Source organism: Scardinius erythrophthalmus (assembly GCF_964197995.2).
Source record: "Scardinius erythrophthalmus genome assembly, chromosome: 4".
Taxonomy (NCBI): Eukaryota; Metazoa; Chordata; class Actinopteri; order Cypriniformes; family Leuciscidae; genus Scardinius; species Scardinius erythrophthalmus.
The window spans coordinates 54349051-54372740 of record NC_138224.1 but is presented as its reverse complement, the minus strand read 5'-3'; the positions used below and the strand labels follow the sequence as shown (position 1 = coordinate 54372740).

The 23690-nt window shown below is 37.4% G+C and overlaps 1 protein-coding gene across 1 annotated transcript; it reads left to right on the top strand.

Moving 5' to 3' along the window:
- The first annotated feature begins 2957 nt into the window (after nt 1–2957).
- Nucleotides 2958–19789, top strand: LOC308689483 (uncharacterized protein). Its single transcript, XM_081363207.1, has 3 exons — nt 2958–3025; nt 3703–3859; nt 18806–19789. Exons 2-3 carry the CDS (start codon nt 3775–3777, stop codon nt 19648–19650), a joined length of 930 nt encoding a protein of 309 aa, XP_081219333.1. The 5' UTR covers nt 2958–3025; nt 3703–3774; the 3' UTR covers nt 19651–19789.
- The last annotated feature ends 3901 nt before the right edge of the window (nt 19790–23690 follow it).

Genomic DNA, 23690 nt, shown 5'->3' with positions numbered 1-23690 from the left:
TTATTATTTCTTCTTGGATGTCATTTTTGCTAAGAATCCAAGAGTAATTAATTAATAGCGGTTCAACGGTTAAATAACGGTTCAATAGTCTAGGCCTATATATATATATATATATATATATATATAAAAAGAGCAAAGGTTTGTAGTTCACTTTGCAATTTACAGAAATTCTTTTTTGATGTTTACTGAATTATAATTATTGACTTCTCTATATAAAAAAATTCCATTTATCAACCTGAAAGCAGGGGTGTTTCAGGGCTGCAGTTTTGCTTATAATTGTGCAAAGTATTTTTAAACTAACAGGTGAACAACAATAATGGAGCATCTTTAATGATCAAGTGCTATGAATGTGTATACATTTAAAAGTTCCATTCTTGTATGTTCAGGGCCTAATAACAAAATAGTCTTTTTTTTTTTACAGTCCATCTTATAAGGTTCAAAAAGGAGCCTTGACAACAGCCCAGGTTCTTATATGAACCCTTCTGCCACAACAGAGGTTCTAAAATGAACTGACAACATGTGTCATTATAACAGTTCTGTTAAACTGTAAAAAAAACGGTTATGACAGCCATTGATCCGGTTGGGACTATGTTACGTGGACTGGAACTGAATATTGTGCCAAAACGCTCTTATTCAGTTCCAGCACCTCTCTCCCTGCGGCATATTGATGGCAACCATAAACTCATCCGGTAATCATTTTCTGTCAGAGCGCGAGAGCTACATCATGGGCAAGAGCGTCCATAATCAACGCATAGAGAGGCTATGGCGGGACTTATGGTGCACAGTCATCCATATTTACTATGCGGCCTTCCGGCACCTGGAGGACATTGCAGTTCTTGACCCGAACAGTGATGTTCATATCACATGCCTACACTATGTGATGATTCCGAGGCTGAACTGGCATCTGAAGTTCTTTTCTGACAGCTGGGCCCGACATCCCCTGTCTTCGGAGGGCTACAGGTCTCCCCAGCAGTGTCATGACTTCGGTCTGATCGGCTGTGTTCTTGTCTTTTCCCTGTGTGCCTTGTTGTCTATGAGCGCATGTGCTTGTTTTGACAGCTTGACATGTGCTCCGCTGTTACTGTGGTGTCTTCCCTCCCACTCGTTAACTATAACTTAACTTATGATTTAACTATCCTTGTTCTCTTCACACCTGTTGTGAATTAATCCCTCATTATCTACCCTATTTTAGATCATTTTGTGTTCAGTCCTTTGTCAGACTGTTTTTGTGAGTAAGGCTTTTCCTGAGTTTGACTCTTGCGTTGTCTTGCGTTAACATCAGCAAAGGTCAAAATCTTGACATCAAAATTGACATCGACACTTGACTTTCATTTTTGACCTATTTCGTGACATAATTTTGACATCAATGTTGATGTAATATTGATGTTAAATTGACATCAAATGCCCACTGGGGTATTATGGTTGGCTGGGTCATTTATGAGACGTGCTCCTGTTCATGTGCCGGCGCCTCCGTGTCGTGCTTTATCTATAATCTGCTATATTTACTTATCTATTAAATCCAGGTAATTGGTTGATAAAACATTGATTAAAATTAAGATACAATTCATACAAAATGAAATTCACTTTAAAGATTTCGGTTTCATGTCGCGTAGGCCTATCGTTACAGCCCTATTAATAAACATTGTATTTTTTTTTTTTTTTTTTTGTTCATATATCAATACTTTTAGCATTATTTATTACAGTTGTGTATCTGTATGTTCTTTGTATAGTTGGTTTTGTCAACATGATTGGAAATTAACTTTTGTTATACAATGTATTTTCTTTGTTGATTAAATTTATTTTACTATATTGGTTATAATATATAATATAATAAAAGTTCTAATATATTTTATATTGTTTTTTTTTGTATTAATACATTTTTCTTTTCTTTTTTGAGTACACTTTTGTTTTTTGGACACCTTTGCTTGAAGGAAATTTTGGTTAGTTACATAATGGTGAATTAATAAATCAATCCATAACTTTGAATGTAATAAGTTAAGTAAATTCAGTTCCTAAGAATGAACTTACCTCTATATTTCTTGTCCAGTGACGTTTCAGTGTTTTTAACGGGTCGACTACGCTTCACAATGGAATCACAAAAGACCATGTCGAACACATGCAGTGTGTGAGGAACACTTCAAGGTCATTTACATCCAAAGCACAACCTGGAAACCTCGTTTTGGTGATTTCGTGTGAATGTGTTAGAAACCAAGAGGCCATCCAGAAGGTAAGACGTGATATTTACATTTTAAGAATGTTGCATTAACAATGTTAAACAACGTTTATGCAACGTTGTTAAAAACTTATTTATAACGTAAAAAAAACCCCTGACATCTCTCGTATTAAATATGTCAGATAAAAACGTTATCACAAAACTTTTCACAACGTGAAATAAATGTTTTTAAAAAGTTTTTGTGTTTGCTGGGATGTCAGCACAAATTTCGTTCACCAATTTTATTAAAGTTTGACATTAAAGTGTCATTTAGAAGAAAATATTTCAACCATTATAATTTAAGTTTTCCACTCAGACAGTCAAAATGAATTGTTTTAAACCTACAATCAGTGTAATACTTTACAGTCAAGGCCATTTTAATAAAATGCACTTTAACGAAACAAAGCTGAAATGTGCTTATGTGGATAAACTGAGATGAAATAAGATGATATATTCATCATGATAAGGATTCAGTTTTAGTTAATAAATTAAACAGTAGATCTTTCTCTGCAACCACAAACTTAATTGTTTAGCTTCAAATGCTCAGTATTTGGTATAATTATACATAATATAAATATATATAGTATAATAATATTTAGATATAGGCCAGAAGCTTTTGATAAAATCTCAGTGGCATTGAAAGAATCTGCACTGGGAATCTGCGATTCTTACTTTGAATCCTTTATCTTATCATTTGAATGTGTTTTCTGTGTGTGAATTTCTATTTCGTGTGAACGGGACTTTTATTTTGGCGTGACAACATGACGTCATAAGGCTGCGCCGCTCCTGCATCTGTGATTCTGCTGAAGAAAGGTTTGTTTTTTTAATCATTTAAAGTATTTAAACCAATGTAACCAGTTCGGATAATTATATAGAAATTAAATATAACATGTTATTTTTTAAATGTAACATTACTTAATAACATTAATGAACATAGTTTTTATGAGTAGAGTGCATAGATAACATTAATGAAATTTTTTTGTGAGTAAACATGTATAACACAAAAAAATGCGTCTCATTTCGCTCCCTATATTGTGAATCAGTTCATCATAAACACGCTGTTTGTTCTCTGGAGAGTAATGATAGAGAAGCGGAGCTTTTTGAAACCGGTTAAGATTCAAATGAATCAAATGATTCAGAGTTTGTAAGCGTTCGAATCACCGAATCCCGCTGACGACTCCTGCAGTTCACCAGTGTAAATGCAGCAAGAACAACAACACACACACACATGTGGAATGACAACTGACAGTTTTTTCCACGGTGTAATCCATTAAATATTATTTACAAATGCCAAAATATTTTTTTGTCTGTATAATATGTGTTCCTTTGTCCAGTTTTCAGTCTAATCAAATCATTTAAGTCCATTAACTCTCTCTCTGACTGACTCTCTTACCAGTGAACTGAACTACTGAACTAGATCTGATTGACACACACTCAGAGATTTAGTTTAGTGTGTTTTTCTTTCTGTTAACTATTCTCCTCTTAAACAGGACAGAGTGTCCAAACACACAGAAAAACTCCTGGTGAAGCGACTGAGATCCACGTGACACACTATTATAAAGATGGCGTTTATTAAAGAGGAGAGTGAAGACGTGAAGATTGAAGAAACATTCAGAGTCAAACATGAAGATACTGAGGAACAAACAGGTTAGTTTGTGTGTTTCATGTGTGTGTTTCACTCCTGTCGATCCCACAATGTGTGTTTCACGTATTCAACCGAAAACTTCTGTTAAAAGGTGTTGTGTAAATACCCCTAAACATTCAGGGGTGCATTTCCCAAAAGCAGGACCGGTGTTGTGCCGAATTTCGACTCCCTGCCAGAATCTGACTCCCCCTCACGTGCATGGGCAATGACGTCGGTGCGACTGTTTTATTTTTTGTCTGTTTGTGTTACTTAATAAAGTTTGGTGTCTTTTTTATTTATTTATTTTTTATTTTTATTATCAGTGTTTTCCGGAAAGCGTTGCGAAAACTGATCACTGGCATACAGGACATTATGTTTAAGTGCACTATACTTACCAAGTCAAAAATGAAATGTTAATATTTAACATTTATTCCCATTGTGCACCGTTTACTACTATAGACAGTCCAATAATACCATGTGCAACAAGTTCTACTTAATTCTGCACATAGATTATTCTTAGATATACTCTGCCAGTACATTTATTTAAATCAAACCCCAGGATTATTAACAGGTGTAAGCAAATTATATAAATCATAATTACCTAATTTTTCAGGTTTGCAAAATCAAAGACACATGAAACTCATGCTGGTTAAACCTCTTACTATGGATGCTAAAAAAAATTCTCTGTTTTACACTTGATATTGTATTGTGATAAGCACTTTCAGTTCATTCTGGCTGATAATTGCCAGTATAACTGGGTGGCTAGTCATCTGAAGTGGACATAACACTTGTTGTCCATTTTAACATTTACCTACAACTTTAAATGTATTTTAAAAAGTGCACACTTTCTGTTTTCAGGATGATTAACTGCATTTTGGTGATAAAAAAACAAATACATGTAAAATGCTTATAACTGTGAAATCATTCAGGAATGTTATTATTATTTAGCCTAGAAATCTAGACGCACCATAGCGGCAGCAAAATGCATTTTGCAGCCAGGGCAGTCTAGAAACTCTCCATGGACTTTCGAGCTGCAAAAACCTAAATTGGGTCAGGCCAATCACGTTGCGTATAGAGTAGGCGGGGCGGGCTTAATATATGACGACAGAGTTGCGACGGTTACCTGGCTGCGACTTGAAAACACTGAATGACGGCTGCTGGAGAACAGTCTTTCGAATCGGCTTTGGCCGCGACTCTGGAGGACTTGGAGTTAAGTTTTTCTTTGAGAAAAGAGCAAAGAACGGCACTTAAGTCATTCTTAAAAAAGGAAGATGTGTTCGTAGTTTTGCCGGCCAGATTCAAAAGTTGAATCTATCTAACGTTAGCTCCGCTGTTGGGAAAACGCTCTGGTTGGTTGAAGCGCTGTCCTATTGCATGCAGAGGGAATTTGAAAGACAGTCGTTTATCCCGCCCCTCAGATTAAACCGCGTCTATGGTGAGTTTCCAGACCTAACATCTTGATGTAGGTCTGGCTTGCCAGGCTAATTATTATTATTAGCTCAATGAAAATGTCATTTCATTGCATTCACTATTGGTCCCCCTTTTATGTACATGTGTCACAGTAAAATAATAATTTTTATTGTATGTGCAAAGTTGTTGTCTTTAATTGTGGTCTCCAATGAGCTGGTCAAAAACGCATAAGTTGGAGAATAATAACTTAAAGGGATAGTTCACCCAAAAATGAAAATTCTGTCATCATTTACTCACCCTCAAGTTGTTTCAAACCTATAAGAATTTATTGTTTCTGCTGAACACAAAAGATATTTTGAAAAATGTCTGTAACCAAACAGTTGATGGACCCCATTGACTAGTAGGAAGAAAAAAATACTATGGAAGTCAATGGGGTCCATCAACCCCTGGTTACAGACATTTTTCAAAATATCTTCTTTTGTGTTCAGCAGAAAAAATAAATTCTTACAGGTCTGAAACAACTTGAGGGTGAGTAAATGATGACAGAATTTTCATTTTTGGGTGAACTATCCCATTAAATAGGATTACAAACTAAACCATAATAAAAAAAAAGAGAAACTACTGCTCAACACTTGAAAATAAATACATTTAAGCTTTATTTAATACATATTTAAATAAAGCTTTAATTAATATTATTTAATACAAGCTGGACACAAGTAGTTGGTAACTTCCATCTATGTTTTTGCGCAGTCACAGTGGTACCACCGAGGGCACACGCCACAGCCAATCTTAAAGGTCCCGTTGCATGCGATTCCATGTTTCAAACTTTAGTTAGTGTGTAATGTTGCTGTTAGAGCATAAATAATATCTGTTAAATTATAAAGCTCAAAGTTCAATGCCAAGCGAGATATTTTATTTAACAGAAGTTGACTACAAAAAAACGGCTCGATTGGACTACACCCCTCTACATCTATGAAGGTAAAACAGTAGCAAAACTCGAGAGCATGTAAATGTGAATTTGAGAACTTGTACAATAAATATTCGTACTTGTACATGAACATTTACACTCACAGCTCCAATGTGAAAACCTGTAAAATAAAAATCTGAAGTTGAATGTTGAAATTTGCACTCGCAAACAATAGTCACAAACCTGTATTCTGAATCTGAAGCTGCAGACAAGTAGACACAAATGTGTAAAATGCCATTCACAGAAATACAACGACAGACACAAACTTGTAATATATATTTTGCGTTTAATCTTACGTTCACATTCGCGGTACTTCCTCAATTAAGCACTTGCAGCTTCTCAAATCTGTCACTGCAATTTCAAATTTCGCGCCTTGACTTTTGCTACTCTTTTCGCGACATATCAGGTGCAAAACTAACTTGTGCACTTGAAACTCAGAGGCGGTGAGAGGGAAAGGGGGGCGGGAGAAGGGGGGGTCAAAGGAGCCGTTTTATTGGTTGGCACCTAGCCAATGAAATGGGAGTTCGATGATGTCACGAAACCCGCGTGCACTGAAACACTAACATGGCTTAATGCATTAGACTGATATTAAAATAAATAAACGAAATTATCAAACTCAGTAGGCACAATGCTAATGCATACTACAGAAAAGCAGATGAGCACAGAATATGACGTAAAACATATGACGTATGCCATATATATATATGCCCTATATATGGTATATATACCATATAGACTGTAAAAGAGTTTTGTGTGTCCAACAGTTAGGCTAGGGTGAATATTTAAAACATTTACATTTTTCCAAAGCGACTTACATTGCATATTAAGGTATACATTTTACATTCTTATCAGATAATTTAGGTGCATTTTCATATTGCAATGGAATTGGCACACACACACACACACACACATATATATATATATATGTATATATATATATATATATAGGCTATATATATATATATATATATATATATATATATATATATATATATATATATATATATATATATATATATATGAAGAGTTCAGATGCAAAAGCCTCTAAATGCCATTTGAAATTTTCTTATAGAATGATCATTTTTATCAAGCTTGTATATTTAAGTTCAGTAATTTCACTTAAATGATAATTAATAGGTAATCTTCACTGCCATTTAAGTGAAATTATTGAATTTAAATATATGAGCATCTGAACTCTTCATTATATATATATATATATATATATATATATATATATATATATATATATAAGCAAATGTGTGTTCAGTGCAAATAAACTTGCTGCCTAGTGTTTTATTAATAAAGTAACAAATTATGTGGGTTTTTTATTGTTTTTAATTTTTATTTTATAACTGTTGGTCCATTAAGCCTCATTAAGCGTTTTCTTGGGTTTCGAGGAAAACGTACAATTAAACGCGTTGCGTTCATATTCTGTGCTCAATTTTTTTCTGTATAGGCTATGCTTTATGGTGTTTCCTGTTTGGTCTTTTAATACCACTGTCTCAATTAAACGCGTTGCGTTCATATTCTGTTCATTGGTGAGGCATCGACCAATAAAATGACTTCATTCCGACCCCAGCCCCGCCCCCGACTCTGCTCTCGCAAGTCTGCATTTACAAGTGCACGAGTGAGTTTTGCTACAGGCATATCGCAAAAAGAGTAGCAAAAGTCAAAGCGCTAGGATTTGAAGTTGTACTGCCAGATATGAGAGGTTGTGAGTGCCGACTTGTGGTTGTACAACGAAACTGAACTAAAGCACAAAGATAAATGTGTAGTACACAATTGTGCCTGTCATTTTGTTTATGTAAATGACACTTTACACATTTGTAACTATTAATCTGCAACTTCGAATTCAAAACACAGGTGTTCTGAGTATTGTCTGTGTGTGCAAATCGATAGATGCAGCTTTTCACATCAGAGCTGCAAGTATAAATTTCAACTTACAAATACAAATATTAATTTTACAAGTTCTCACATTCAAATTAGCAAGCTCTCGAGTTTTGCTACTGTTTTACCTTCATATACATCCTGCATTAGTGACATCACCAGAACCGTTTCTTGACTAACCTCCGCCCACAGGAATGCTCCCTCAACTCTACTGGCTACCTGCACACTTCTTATAACTTAGCCTACTGTGTTTACTCAGCTCTTACGGTGATTTTCTGAAGTAAAACTGACGCTTCATCTTTTGTGTGATGTACAATAAACTTTATTAAACTCATCAGTACATGTTTGATCATCATTCAGACAGCAGACTTGTAGGCTATTAATAAATAATGGATACATAGCCTACAAGCAGATGACAAATACGTTATAATAACCGTAATTAAACTACTAAACCATACCTGTTTCATCTCTATACAGCACTCTGACTCTGTAGGCATTATTGTCCGACTCGAAATGAACGCCGTTACTGAGAGTTTCTGATATTATCATCATTCTGTGAGATGAATTTTTCCTGACAGACTGAGCACGAGCTCATGAAGCTCCGCCCCCTGTGTCGTCCAGCAGCACCTCATTTGCATTTAAAGGGGACACACTGAAACGGCTCGTTTTTCTGAGCCCCAAAAAATGTCAATTTAAACATGCTGTAAAATATGATCTGTTGGGTATTTTGAGCTCAAACTTCACATACACACTCTGGGGACATCAGAGACTTATTTTACATCTTGTGAAAAGGGGCATAGAACGGGACCTTTAACATAGGGACAAAGTGAATATTAGTATGCAACACAATTATCTTTGAAAATCCATTATGATGAAAAAATAAATATGGTGTACTTAAAGACTACTCTTTTCAACAACAAAAAAAAGGATCAAATAAAAAGTACAGTTAGAGTACTCACCCAGTCAGTGCCATTGTCAGGACTTTCACAGAGAAAGCACAAATCTTTTAGATCATCTATGACAATGCCAGGGGAGAAGAGCCAATATAATATGACACAAGGCCAAACCTCACAATTACTTTAAAGGCACAATATGTAACTTTTTTGCTTTAAAAATAGCAAAAATCACTATATCTATGTTATATATATTTTTTTTTTAGCGGTGTACTTACATTATCCTGACTGTTTCCAACAACTTTCAAACCAGGAGAAATTTTAATTTAATTCGAAGCACGTTTCTTTATTTCCGTTTTGTCGCCATCAATGGCATCATATCCGCATTGTCCCTGGTTTCCGCTCGTACTGCCATGGTAACCAGAGCTATGAACCAGAGCCCTCTGATAGTAACCAAGGCGACAGACATGGACCACTGTGTAGTTCGTAATGTCTATTTGCACGCTGTTGTTGTTTCGTTCAAACATTACAGACCATGGCAAGCAGACATTGGATAAAAAAGGAGAACTAAACGAGAATCAATATCAGCGCTGTGTTTTCGAGATGCCGAGAGCTCCCATAGACATTATATAAACGAGAGCTCCACGTCCGAGACTTCGACCGCTCCTACATGTACTTTATTAAACAGGTGAGTACATTTACATAAAACTAATCAATGTTATATAGTCCAACAATGATAAAATGTTAGAATATGATCTGTATGTTATTCTAATATTGATCTAGCTTACTGCTAGTCTTATACAGACAAACTCTCACAAGTTTAATTTGTCTAATAAACTGACCTGTGAGTTGTAATTCTGCACTTGCGTGTAGTTCGGTAGAATAAAATGTCCATATTCCTTTTATATCCGCGGGAATCGCGTCGCTTGTGGAGCTGATAGCTGTCTCTTAGCAATCCCGACCTGCTTCATGTCACAGTCATGATAAAAACATCGATGTATTCACTCATCCATAAACATTATTAGATTGGTCGGCTTGACGTTGACGACAAGATCCATAATTCTTAGCAAATGTTGCGTCATCAAACTACGCCTTTGTTATTGTATGAGGTTAGCGACCCCTAGTGGCGAAAAAATGACATACTGTACGTTTAAACAGGCTGAATATTTGGATTTTTTGGCAAGGTGATAGTATTCCACACTTACTTGTGTTTTGTAGGAGGCAAGTAGCTATGGCCAATCTGATAGAATTCACATTTGTTTTGCTTGTTGAAAACAGAACTGGCTTTTTGTCCAGCAAACTTCTGTTAACTGTCAGTGAGTGGTGAATGTGGTCAGCATATTAACGCTGGAGTTTGAACTGATTTTTATGCCATTCATTAGGGACTACTGTCTTTTTAATCAGTACTCTTAGCCAATTCCTTTTCCAAATCCAAATACTTTTCCGACAAAGGCCCCACAGGAACTGCTGTCCTTTTGGTCTGGGTGTGGCAGTGTGTCATATGCCCACGTGGACACATGGATGCCTTTTTGATTCATGAATGACCTGTAATCAAAAAAAAAAAAGCTCAGAACAGCACCATTTTTTTTTCTATTCAACATTCATTGATAATTTGCCCCATCATAGGACTTGTTTAGAATAGAATAGAATAGAATGAGGCATTTATATAGCGCTTTCATATGTACTACTGTACACCCAAAGCGCTTTACAATCATATCAGGGGTCTCTCCTCAACCACCACCAGTGTGCAGCATCCACTTGGATGATGCGACGGCAGCCACAGAACAACGGCGCCAGTGCGCTCACCACACACCAGCTATAGGTGGAGAGAGGGTTTAAAAGGTGTAATTAACTTGTCACTTCCTGGCATCTTTTAAGGTCAGGTTGCCTCTCCCCAAGAGGATCCAAATACAGAACCCACTGTTCCTTTGGGATCATAACCTTAAAGGTCCCATGACATGAAATTTTCACTTTCTGAGGTTTTTTAACATTAATATGAGTTCCCCTAGCCTGTATATGGTCCCCAAGTTTCTAGAAATTTCAATCGGTGTAAATCGAGCTTTTGCTATCTTTCTCTGCCTTTGAGAAAATGGAAGCTCAATCGCGCTGATCTTGAATCTCCTCCTTGTGACGTTATAAGGAGGAATGTTACCTCCCCTGTCTCTGCTTTGCCCGCCCAGAGAATATTTCCGCCCATGAGAAAATGAGCTAGGAAGGAAGTAGGAACGCGCGCGCGCGATTTTAGTTTGTCCACGAGAGATATCATGGCTTTTGAGCGAGCGAAGCATAACAATTGCTCAATAATTGGATGTACAAATGAACACCGAAGGGTTAATACAGAGCTGGGCTTGCTGAACGTCTGAAACTAAAGTCTGGATCACTCTCTTTGGCTCAGCTACACACCTCGGAACAGTAAGTCAACTAATGATATAAGTGTGTTGCTTTACTGTTTATGTTTGCCTAGACTGTTACATGTAGAATGTGGCTGTCACATTAGCTATGCAGCCATGCAGTTTATGTGTGTGAATACACACACTGTAACGCGAGTGTTGTACACTTCTTTGTTATTTGGATAACCGTTTTCCTGTTGGTTAAATGGCGCGCGCCATATCTGCATTTCAAGATCGCAGAGCTTGATGATGCAATTGTAATAAGATAAATTACAGACGTTACAGATCTCCCGTGAAAAGGCAACAGTAGGTTAGCGTTAGCTACATGATATTAACTGTAAACCATCCGAATAAAGTACCGTATCCAGACATAATATTTTAAACTAACCATTCGTAAATGTCCTGCTGGAACTGCTGAGTTGTTGCTTCTCCATCCGGATCAGATTCTGGGTCAAACTGAAATGCTTGAACGACTGCGTGTCCTCGTGCCATTGCTATATCCAACGTTAACATGCACGGACCGGTACCGTTGCGCAAGATGGTCAAGGCCACACCCACCCTCCACCTTGCTCCGCCTTTCTCCTCCTCATTAGTATTTAAAGCTACAGACACCGAAACGGCCTGTTGGAAGGAAGCTCATTCTGGGACTGGCTTGTAGTGGCTATAATTCTGCACCGAGGCTGAATTTTTGAAAAGAGATTTCAGATACAGTACTAGGGGCCACTAAGGCCTATATTAAAGCCTACAAAAAATAGCATGTCATGGGACCTTTAATAATTGGATTAATAATTGGATTATTACAAATGTTTTTTTACAAAATCCACAAAAAAGTCCCACCTACTCACACATTAGATGTTGCATTATAGGCAAAATTATTATTTAAGCTGTATATATAATATATAAAGTTACCAAGTTGCTACAAAATATTACCAACAAAGTCCAGTGATGACAGTCATTGATGATCCCAAATATATATTGGTACAGCATTGGATCCATCTAAAATTTAAACAGTTGTAATCTTACATGTAGTTCTGAAATGTCTAAAAGTTACAATGAAGATTTGAGAGTTTAATTAAAAAAAGAAATCCACCAACCTTCACTTTTGCTGTTTCCCCTTCCCAAATGCGCGTCATTTCAAATGAATCAATTGCTGAAGCCCTTTCTGTTGTCTCCCTATTAAATTTTTGTACTAGATAGTACATATAGGCGTTCATGACCTTACCGGAATCAATGGAGTAAGATGATCCGTTTCAGGTAAAATAGGATAACACACTACCCTGGTAATCCAGAGTTCTCGTGAGAGCACAAGTTGAATTTGCTCAGAGAGTTACTCTGGTGTCGAGCAATGGAGCTCATTAAATATGCCCCTCGATCTGAGCTGCACCAATCACAGTGGGTTATCTGATATAGGCGGGCCAGAGGCAAGCTAAACAGAAACATTGCAAGATGGCTATGGATGAATAGCAGTTGTTTGAAATGGCTTTGGCCACTACAATGAACGAGTTAGAATTGGCTTTTTATCTAAAAGAGGAACAGAAGATGGCGCTCGAATCGTTCCTTTGCAAGAAGGACGTTTTTGCTGTTTTGCCGACCGGATATGGTAAGAGTCTAATCTACCAGTTAGCTCCGCTGGTAGCTAAGCGTATGGGGTTTATTGTTGTGGTTGGTCGTAGTGTTATCCAATTGCGTGCAGTGAGATTTTCAAATGCATGCTTGATGCCGCCCCTCGAGCTGGGCGATTTTCATTGACCGATGCCAGACCATTAACCTTTTAGATTTAGGTCTGGATTTCCAGGCTAATAACACACAGTAATAGACAGTAAATAAATAGTAGATTTTGATGATCTTTGCAATAGAAGTGAATTAATCAAAACTAACTTTAGCTGGACAATAACTTTATTCTAGAGCTGCTGTAAAGCCAAAACAATCTCTGTTACTGTAATTTCCTATTATCACTGTAAAACTGCTTTGAAACAATCTATATTGTTAAACGCGCTATATAAATGAAGGTGACTTGACTTGATACATTTTACGTTTAATGCTTTGGAACAATTTATGTGGATGCAATAAAGGCATTGCACCAAGTACAAATATGAATACCAGACCCATGAAACAGCTAAGACTAACCTCACTTTCAATTTGTAGAGAGGGAGCAGTTTTCCATATGTCTTCAAAGAAAATTTTAAATGGCCCCAATTTTGAGAGGACATGAACATTCTTTCCTTCCCAGGCTTCTCTCACACCTGTAAAATTAATAATATAGAGAAGCATGGTCTTCCTCTGTACATTTTATGATACTGAATATGAAAGGCAAGAGAAAACAAATGTTGGTCTTACATCATTTTGTTTTTCACTTATGGTGAAACAGTGCCATAACGACAAAAAAAACAATTCTACAAAAATTAAGATGGATCTCGTTTCACTACTTACATACATTGGTCGATGTCAATTGTGGAGTCTGACAATGCTGGGGCTGGTGTGGAGGCTGGAGCAACAGGAGAGGGACTTGCCAGAGAGGAGCAGACAGTGGAGGCTGGAGCAACAGGAGAGGGACTTGCCAGAGAGGAGCAGACAGTGGAGGCTGGAGCAACAGGAGAGGGACTTGCCAGGGAGGAGCAGACAAGAGGGAGTCTGTGGTGACAGGAACTGCAGATGGGTTGGAAGGCTTTTGTAATCTTTGGGGAACTCTGATCACTTGAAGCACCATATTGATGATCTACCCAATGTTAATTTTGGGGAAAGTCACACCCCTTGCATTTTCAAGATCGGCACTCTTGCCTTCCAAGCAAGGGATTGTAAATGGCCCAAAGTAGTTGGATTCAGGTTTTCTCCCTTTCCGTTGTTCGGCTCTGATGTTTCTCCTCCACACCTTGTCCCCAACTTTGAAAGTTGTGAGAGGTTACTTTAGAAAAAGCCATGAAACTGTAAAAAAAAGACTAATGTTCCCCTTAACATCCATTAAAATTTTACTTAAATTAAGAGTGGACTCTGTAACCTCCTCAGTGGACACCGTGTCCTCCACAGTCTTGTCAATCTGAAAAGAAAGTTCTTATCTTGGTTAGTATATTGAAACATGTAAGGTGATCGTTAACATATCTTTCAAAAGTAAAAAAAAAAAATGTCCAGTTACCCTGTAGTGCTCTGCAATTTGAGAGGGATAACGTGCCTCTCTCCCAAACATTGAAAAAAAATGGCGAGTATTTGGTTGTCATTTGAACTTTTGTTCGTAAACCAAACATGACTGTGTCCAGGTGCCTGTCCCAGTTTTTGGCTGGTCTTTCACCAGTTTGCAGATAGCTCTGTATATCAATACAGTATATTATTACATTTAAAACCTTTCAATTTTAAAACATTTAACGCTTGCACCATGCTCTCTGATTTTATAAATTTTAAATGTGTTCTATTATGAATGCATAAATCTAAAACATTATAAATACATTGACTTAGAATGAGTCTTAGATATGCCATTCCATGTTGGAACTAAGCTGACCTCCAGTGTGCGTCCTGGGAATCAAACACATTACCTTAATATCATTCTTCATCTGCTAAACTACAGCAATGTACACAGCTGACTTATGCAGCAGCCAGACAAGGGCAACATCTGCACTGGCAACTTTTAATTACAATCAGTATACAATATTTAAAACCCACCTCTGGATCGTTCCATTCATTCTTTCCACGAGTCCATTGGTCTGCGGGTGGTACGGGGCGCAGAGGGACCTTTCAATATTCAGCACCTTGCAGACATGTGCATTAAGCTGCAATTTTAAAAGAAAGATGTTTAAAGGGACAAGGACAACACTTCATGAGATCAGTGTATTTATGTAAATGTTTGCATGTAAACTAACCTCATTGACAAACTCTTTTCCTTGGTCGGTGAGTACCCTTTGAGGGGCCTCAAACTGATGCACAAATTTTAGTAAACAGTCTGTGACTTCTTGCGCTGTTTTTGTTTTCAGTGGGTATGCCTGGGGCCACTTTGTAAGGTAGTCGATTATAACGCAAATATACTGGTTTCCATTACTCGTAACTGCGAGCTTGCCTATCAGGTCCATGCCAATCAATTCAAAGGGTTGTGTAACCTAGTAAAGAAACCAACAACCATACTTTAGTAATATTTTGAGCATTATCAACATCATTAGGCCTACAGTCTGTCTCTTATTTAAAATGTTCATATTTCAATATTCAATTTTCTGTTTAATCTGCATGTACATATATAGAGCTTATTTCTGTAGCTTCTTTATGCTGTATTATTCATTATTAGTTATTTAGGGTTGTGATAGGGAAAAAAAAGCATACCACAATAGGCGTGTACTCAGTCTCCTTTTTTATTGAGGATCTGCTGGCCTGGCATGGTCCACACTGCTTCACCTTGCCAAAGCATACAACATTTAAATAGTAAATAAATAAATAAATAAAGAGAATACAAATAATGCACTACATATGAATCCACTTCAACTGGACATCAGTAAATACATGATTAAACTCCTGGAATCAACAACATAACATAAAATATTAAAGTACTGTGAAGTAAACTCTACAATATAATATACAATATTACTTTGACAATATCAGTAGATGCGTTACCCATCTGACATGCCAGGCCAATAAAATCTTCTGCTGATGGCATCTCTGGTCTTCTTTTGGCCAGTATGAGCTCCATGGCTGCTGGCATGGAAGTCTTTGAATATTTCATCTGCCTGTTGTGCTCCACAAACAAATTTTGCTTTTATTTCGGATGGAGTGCCTTTGTGGCGTTTGTAAAGCAGTTCACCATCTAGGAAAAAAAATCTATTTGACATTTGTAAATTACCCTCACTGACACTAATGTGACTCACACTTCACCCGACACCTATATTACTATCAAATCAATCTTACCTTGAATGTCAAATGTGTTTGCTCTTTTTCGTGTGAAAAAGTGTTTTTTTCCGTCTTTGTGAATCCATCAGGGTATTTTCCAGTGCTCTTGTAATTTGTAATTTGTCTATAAATGGAAGGATCCATGTCAATCAATGAACCAAACAAACAAGCACAATAGATAAGCACACCTAATTGTACGTTGACTATAAGGATGAGCTCTCCTCCGCCCTTAAAAGCTTTCCTAAGCAGATGCAGGTGCTCTTCAATTACAAAATAATCAAATAATTAAATAATCAAAATCAGAATCACTTTTATTGCCAAGTACCTTGGGTTTGCATGTACAATTAATTTGTCTTGGTGTACTAATGTTTCCAATAGTAGCAGAGAATCAAGGGATGATATCAATAATAATAAGATTAATTCAGATGAATCAGACATCTGTGAGATAAGATAGTGAGTGAAAGATAAAGTTATGAAAAAAAATATATAAGTACAAATAATCACGTAATACGAGTTTCATGTGTTTTTTTCTTGCAAAGCTGACATTGGAGGGGGAGTATAAATTCGGCAGGTGCTGTGATTAAAAATTATAGCGATTTTATGTGTGTCACTGCATAAATACATATAGTTATAATTTATGCTGCCCCCAACCCCAACCAAACATTTTCCTCCCAGCCATTAGATATAATAAACAGGTTATGTTTATATCAGTTTCACTTCCTATTTATATGTGTCACTGCATAAATACATATAGTTATAATTTATGCTTGTCAGGAATTACAGGTATGGAAACTATAGATGAACAGTAAAGGATTTCGTTTTTTACTTTTTTTATTAAATGCCAATCAAATTACAAATAATAAACATTACAATAGTCTAACACATATACAAATGTAGTCAACAACAAATAGTAAAAGAACATGTACAGTATAAAATAATAATAGCCTATAAGTAAAAGAAAGAGATAAAATGATATAAACAGAAACAGGAACAGGTGAGATCATCATATAAATAGCATAAAAGCTTCACATAGAGACCTAGTTCGTTTTGTTTTACTATTTATTGAATCCAAGTAGGCCTAGTAACTCAATATAATTTGTCATATCTATCTGAAATAACAAAAAGTTGGGATTTCCTTTAGCCCATTTTTGTTAATGGTATTTCCCCATAATCAAACTAAGATTAACAATAAAGGCCACATTTGGTGGTTAACTTTGTATATCAAAATAAAAAAAATACATATTATTCAGAAAAGTAAACTTTCATGCCTAAGCAATTTACAAAGCAAACATATGAGCAGTAAAGTAATTGACCGCCGCGTCTAGTTTGCACGCGAGGGGAGTCAGATTCTGCCAGGGAGTCGAAATTCGGCGACTAGTGAGGTGACGTCATTGCACGTGTACGCGAGGGGGAGTCAGATTCTGGCAGGGAGTCGAAATTCGGCGACTAGTGTGGTGACGTCATTGCGCGTACACACGAGGGGGAATCAGAAATTCGGCACAACACCGGCCCGTGGCTTAGGAGACGATGGTCAATCAGAGGCATTTAAGTTAGTCAAATTCCATTCACCGCTCAAAATGCTGGGCTTCCCGAGTTCTTCCTGCATGTTAAATACTATATGTTGAGTGGTGATTGCCTAGAACTGTGGTTAATGAACAATGTGATTAATGAATGAGAGTCTTCTCGGCAGAACTTGCGGTAGAGCTCCCATTTCCTGGAGGGCCACAGCCAGGCAGAGTTTAGCTTAAAGCCTAATTAAACACAACCTATGCAAGGAATCAAGACCTATTTGAAAACTACAGGGGTGTGTGTTGAAGCAGGAATGAAGCTAAACTCTGCAGGGCTGTGGCCCTCCAGGAACTGAGATTTACAACCCTGTTTTAAGGGAAACGCACCTCAGAATTACAAACATAAAGTATTACATTCAATTAAACAACTGGACCAGTTCACCTACAAAACCCTGGTCCTCACTTACAAAGCCCTCCACCATCTGGCCCCCTCATACCCCACTGACCTCATTTCCCCCTACCAACCCTCACGGTCCCTCAGATCCACCTCAGCCGGTCTCCTCTGCATCTGCAAGTCAAACCTCCGCAGTTTTGGGGACAGAGCCTTCTCCAGGGCAGCTCCCAGGCTCTGGAACTCCCTCCCCCAAGAGATCCGCACCTCTGAGTCCCTCACCATCCTTTAGTCCCGCCTCAAGACCCATCTCTTCACCTCTGCCTACCCCTAGCCCCATACCCCCTCCATTTTCATCTATGCCTGCATCTTGTTTTGTTTTGTTTCTTTTTCTTATTATCTACCTGCCCTGTAAAGTGACTTTGAGTTCGTGAAAAGCACTATATAAATTCAATTTATTATTATTATTATTATTATTATTATTAGGTTCAGATATAACAGGTTATTAGGTTCCGATATAGCCGGTTACACCTTTGTTAGTTGTTTAGTGGATATAGGATTCAGCAAACGTGTTGTAGGATTTGATGTTTTACATGTTTAAATGTGTTCATGTCTCTGTGTCATTAAACTGGTATTAACTTGATTTGTTTCTTTTTACCCTAGACCTGATGGAGCTGAAACAGGAGAGTCAAGAACTGAATGAAATGAATGAGAAATATTGTGATTTCATGACTGGGGAGAAATCTTTTAGTTGTTCACAGACACATAAAACAGAAACTAGAAACCTCCAGATGAGAGTTCACTCTGGAGAGAAGCCTTTGACCTGCCAACAGTGTGGAAAGAGCTTCAGTAGAAAAGACAGCCTTAAAATTCACTTGAAAATCCACGCTGGAGAGAAGCCGTTCATATGCCCTCAGTGTGGAAAGAGGTTTACACAGAAAAAAAACCTTAATGTTCACTTGAGTGTTCACACTGGAGAGAAGCCTCACACCTGCCAACAGTGTGGAAAGAGATTCACACTACAAGCAAATCTTACGACTCACATGAGAATTCACACCGGAGAGAAACCCTTCATATGCCCTCAGTGTGGAAAGAGTTTCAGATATAATGAAAGCTTTAATCATCACATAAGGATTCACTCAGGAGGGAACTGTTTTACATGTAATCAGTGTGAAAAAAGTTTCACAGACATGAATCACCTTGAGAATCATGTAAAAATTCACACCGTAGTAAAGCCTTACATATGCCATCAGTGTGGAAAGAGTTTCAAACACAGAGCAAACCTTGAGGATCACATGAGAATTCACACTGGAGAAAAGCCTTTCACCTGCCCTCAGTGTGGAAAGAGCTTCACGGTTAGGGGAAGCCTTAGGATTCACATAAGGGTTCACACTGGAGAGAAACCTTACAAGTGTCTTCAGTGTGAGAAGAGTTTCAAATATCACTCAGACCTGAAACGACATTTACAAACTCATTCTGAAAAGAAAATGTTGTTTTCCTCTGTGTGACAAGAGGTTTAGAAAAAGGAGAAATTTCAAGAATCATCTGCGCATTCACTCTGGAGAAAGATGATTCAGTTGTGATCCGTGTAATAAAAACATCACACTTACAAACATTAATAAAAATACATAAAATCATGTAAATGTGAGACCCTGTTTGTGTTCTTTGTTAAAGAGTACGGCAATAGATAATGTGTATCTGTTTGAAATCAAGGTCATTTTACCGCAGCTGAATGTGGGCTTCATCTGACTGTTAACCTTCATTACCACTGCTTTTATTTGTATTATTATTTGTTATTTATATTCTTCATCTCTTTATACTTTCCCTTGAGGCTTTTTCTTTTCTTTTTGTGGTTGAGGTAGACGACCTTTAATTTAGACTGTGTGGGGGCATTACGTCATTCAGTTGTAATCAAAGTAATTAAAATTGTGGTTGAGTACGATTTGACTTTTCTAACTTTAGTTAGTGTGTAATGTTGCTGTTTGATCATAAACAACATCTGCGAAGTTACAACGGCCAAAGTTCAAAGCAAAGGGAGATATTTGCTTTTAAAGAAAATTTTTTTAAGGACTACAAAAAAGTCAGGTAGGGACTACACAACATTTCTCCTGGGTTAGTGACATCACCAATCCTAAAATTTACATAAACCCTGCCCCCGGGAACACGCAGTCCATGTTAAGAGTTGTTGTAGTCTAGCACATTTGTGAGTCAGCTCAAACTGTAGCATCCGTCTTTTCACATGCAGTAGAAAGTCACTCTGTGTGCATCTCCCAACAGTTCCTATACGAGCGATTTCTAGATTATCATGACAGAATACGCTAATTGAAGATAGTTAACTCCACATAGGCAACATAAATTCAACATAACCATTCAGAGACGTCCTGTTGCATTCTGCGTGTTGTCACTTCTTGAGTCTCTCCATCTTTGTCTGACTCCGTTTAAACATAAAAGGCAGAGCAGTTTCTGTCATTTTAGCGTGTGTCTGCGAGAGGTAATCAGAGCTGCTAACACACTCAAACTCTTGAAGCTCCGCCCTCTCCGCCGGGAGCAGCAGCTCATTTGCATTTAAAGGGACAGGCACAAAACGGTGCGTATTTGCTAAACCTCAAAAAGTGACATCTTTAACATGCTATACTTTATAAACATATCTGTGGGGTATTTTGAGATAAATCTTCTCACACACACACTCTGTGTAGATGTATTTTACATATTGTAAAAAAAGGGCATTATTCCACCCATTTAAACCCCCATTGCAAATAATGTTTATTTGCTACATTTACAGACTTTCAGCTGTTTGCATTTAACAAATCAAGCAAAAGTAATTGAAATACCTCCACACAACAAATGTTCAAGTGGTTTCACCAAATTCAACTGAAAATGCAACTTTTAATGGCTTTTTCAGGCTCAAAATTAATTAGCCCCTTCATGGCAAGCATCTGTAGTTCTTAGTAGAACACCCTTTTGCTGTTCTGACTTGCTGCAAGCGAGATGTATAACCAGACACCAGCTTCTGGAAGCATTTCTGAGGAATCTGAGCCCATTCTTCATGAGCAATGGCCTCCGGTTCAGGAATATTCTGGGGTTTGCGTGCTGCAACCACCTTCTTCAAATCCCACCAGAGGTTATCTATGAGGTTCAAGTCAGGTGGGTTTGATGCCACTGTATCTTCCAGGACTTCTGCAACCAAGCCTTGGTAGAATTTGAGGGATGCTTACACAGTTGAGTTTGCTTCACATACTTCAACTTTGCCCAAATCAGAGTCTGTTCAAACTGACACTGTGACTTTTCAACAATGATTGTATGATTTCTGAGATCCATCTTTTCACACAAAGGGCAACTGATGACCTGATGGACTCACACATAACTATTACAAAGGGTAAAAACCATGGGCATCGGAACCATCTGTGGGTCCTCCCCCAGAAAAATTGTATCTTTTAACCCTCTGGGGACCAAGCTGTTTTTGGGGTCCTTGAGATGTTCTGACATGCCTTGACATTTGTGCTTTTTTCAGTAATTTATAAACATGTTAATGGCAAAGTTGTAAATTCACTCTATATAACACAAACAGGGCTACCATAATATGCGAGCAACGTGTATGTAGATGTTTGTATTTTTAAGAGAATAATGTTTATGCGTGGTTATTGGAAAAAATTAAAATGAAAGTTGCTGAATTAAGACCACAAAACACACATTAAATATGTGTCCACAAGACTTTTGACTAATGGATGTTGTCCCTTTGAGTTCTAGCTTCAAAATGATGTAAAAATAGTCTTGCTTTATCGTTCACGAAAAAAAAATACATTGATTTAAATGGTGTAAAACAGGTTTTGCTTGGAAAGCCAATATGCGAGGGGGAGGAGTAGTTTACACCTTAGATTACAATGTCCCACCCACTCTGCATAATGATGAGCCATTCACTCAGGTGTGACACTGACTGAGCCACAATGCAAGGACAAAAGATATATTTAGAAGAAGACTTATATTGACCATTTAAGATTTCGCTTACATCTCTCTTGTAAATATGTTTTGCTATTTTATTAAAAATGTTACAATTACAACAATAATTACAATTTCAACAATATTTCAAGTGTACTCTTTCTTTGTAAAAAAAATAAATAAATGTATCATATGTATTCATTAGTTTGAATATAGCCAACATTGGAACATCTAACATCTTAGTCTATGAATTTATTTTTGACAAAAATTTTATTTTTTTTGCAGTTTAATACGTTGCTTATACAAATACATTTTATTTCAACATATTCCAGTCGATTTTTACTCATCTCAGTAGGCTATAGCAAAGCAGTTTATTCTTTCACACACAGACGCGCGATTCATATTTAGGCTGAACAGTCTTTACAAATATGTCCCCTTCATTCATCTCACAGAAAGGCGAGTCATATTATAGAAATGCGATTCATCTTTTTGCGGTTTACATAGGCCTACACTAACGTTATTCCATAACGTTATTCCACACGTGAGAAAAGAAAACAGCCTACCTCACTCCTCAGCGGAATCTGCTCCTCATTTCAGGAGATATTGCTCCTCATCAGCACTGTTCTGAGGAATCTTTTCTCCATAAGGTAGGCTATAATGTCTCACTCGCGAGGAGTCGCGACGCGCTTTGTTTACAGCTGATGTGGGCGTTTCACAGATCTTCAATAGTTCTCAGAATTTGCGTTTGAATAGCACGCGCTCTCCGGGGAGTGGTCACATTACTGTGAATTAGCTCGTAATGAGCTTGACAGGAGTCGCTCTCTTTTTATACAGATTACAGAAGCTGAGAATATTTGTTTTTTATATAAATGACTTCATTTAAAAGATGTGATCTCAAGCTTTATGCCCGTGGGTCTGTTTGCCTGTTTGACTGAATTTTCGAGGAGTTATAGATCAATTTCGAACGCGTTTCAAATGGGAGTTTACTGACGGAGAGAAGGCAGAAATCGCATCATGTTAATTTTTCTTTATTTGTCAAAAAGCAAAACACTTTATCTTTATTGTGAGTATACAGAAAAAAAAAATAGAAACTGAACAGGATCGATTGATGTATTACACGAAAATGAAAGATCAAAATTAACAGAGCATTTAGTGTTTATTTTCATTGCTAAAAAAAAAAAAACGAGCAAAACGCGCGGGCGCGTTTGTGGTCCCCAGAGGGTTAATTAAACAAGTAAACTAAACTCCGCTTAACGTCAGGCGGTTCTTCGCCTCCACGTCGTGCATTAAATGCACAGCTATCCGTAGATTATCCCGCTGATACCATGGTCATTTGCCACTGACAACTTAAAGCTGTTATTGATGTTTGCAACGCAATATTTCACTAAATATTTTGGTCAAATATTTCCCCATGACGTTCAGTATTCTTCGGTGGATTTTCATATATACCGTGGATTATCTGAGCCCACCAGATTATAATCTGTACCAATCCAGATCAGTAATCTGTACTAGTCACCACAGTGTTCTCTTGATAATCCGTACCAGACCAGTAATCTGTGCTAGTCACCACAGTATTCCCTTGACCGTCATGAGTCGATCCCTCTCAAACTCC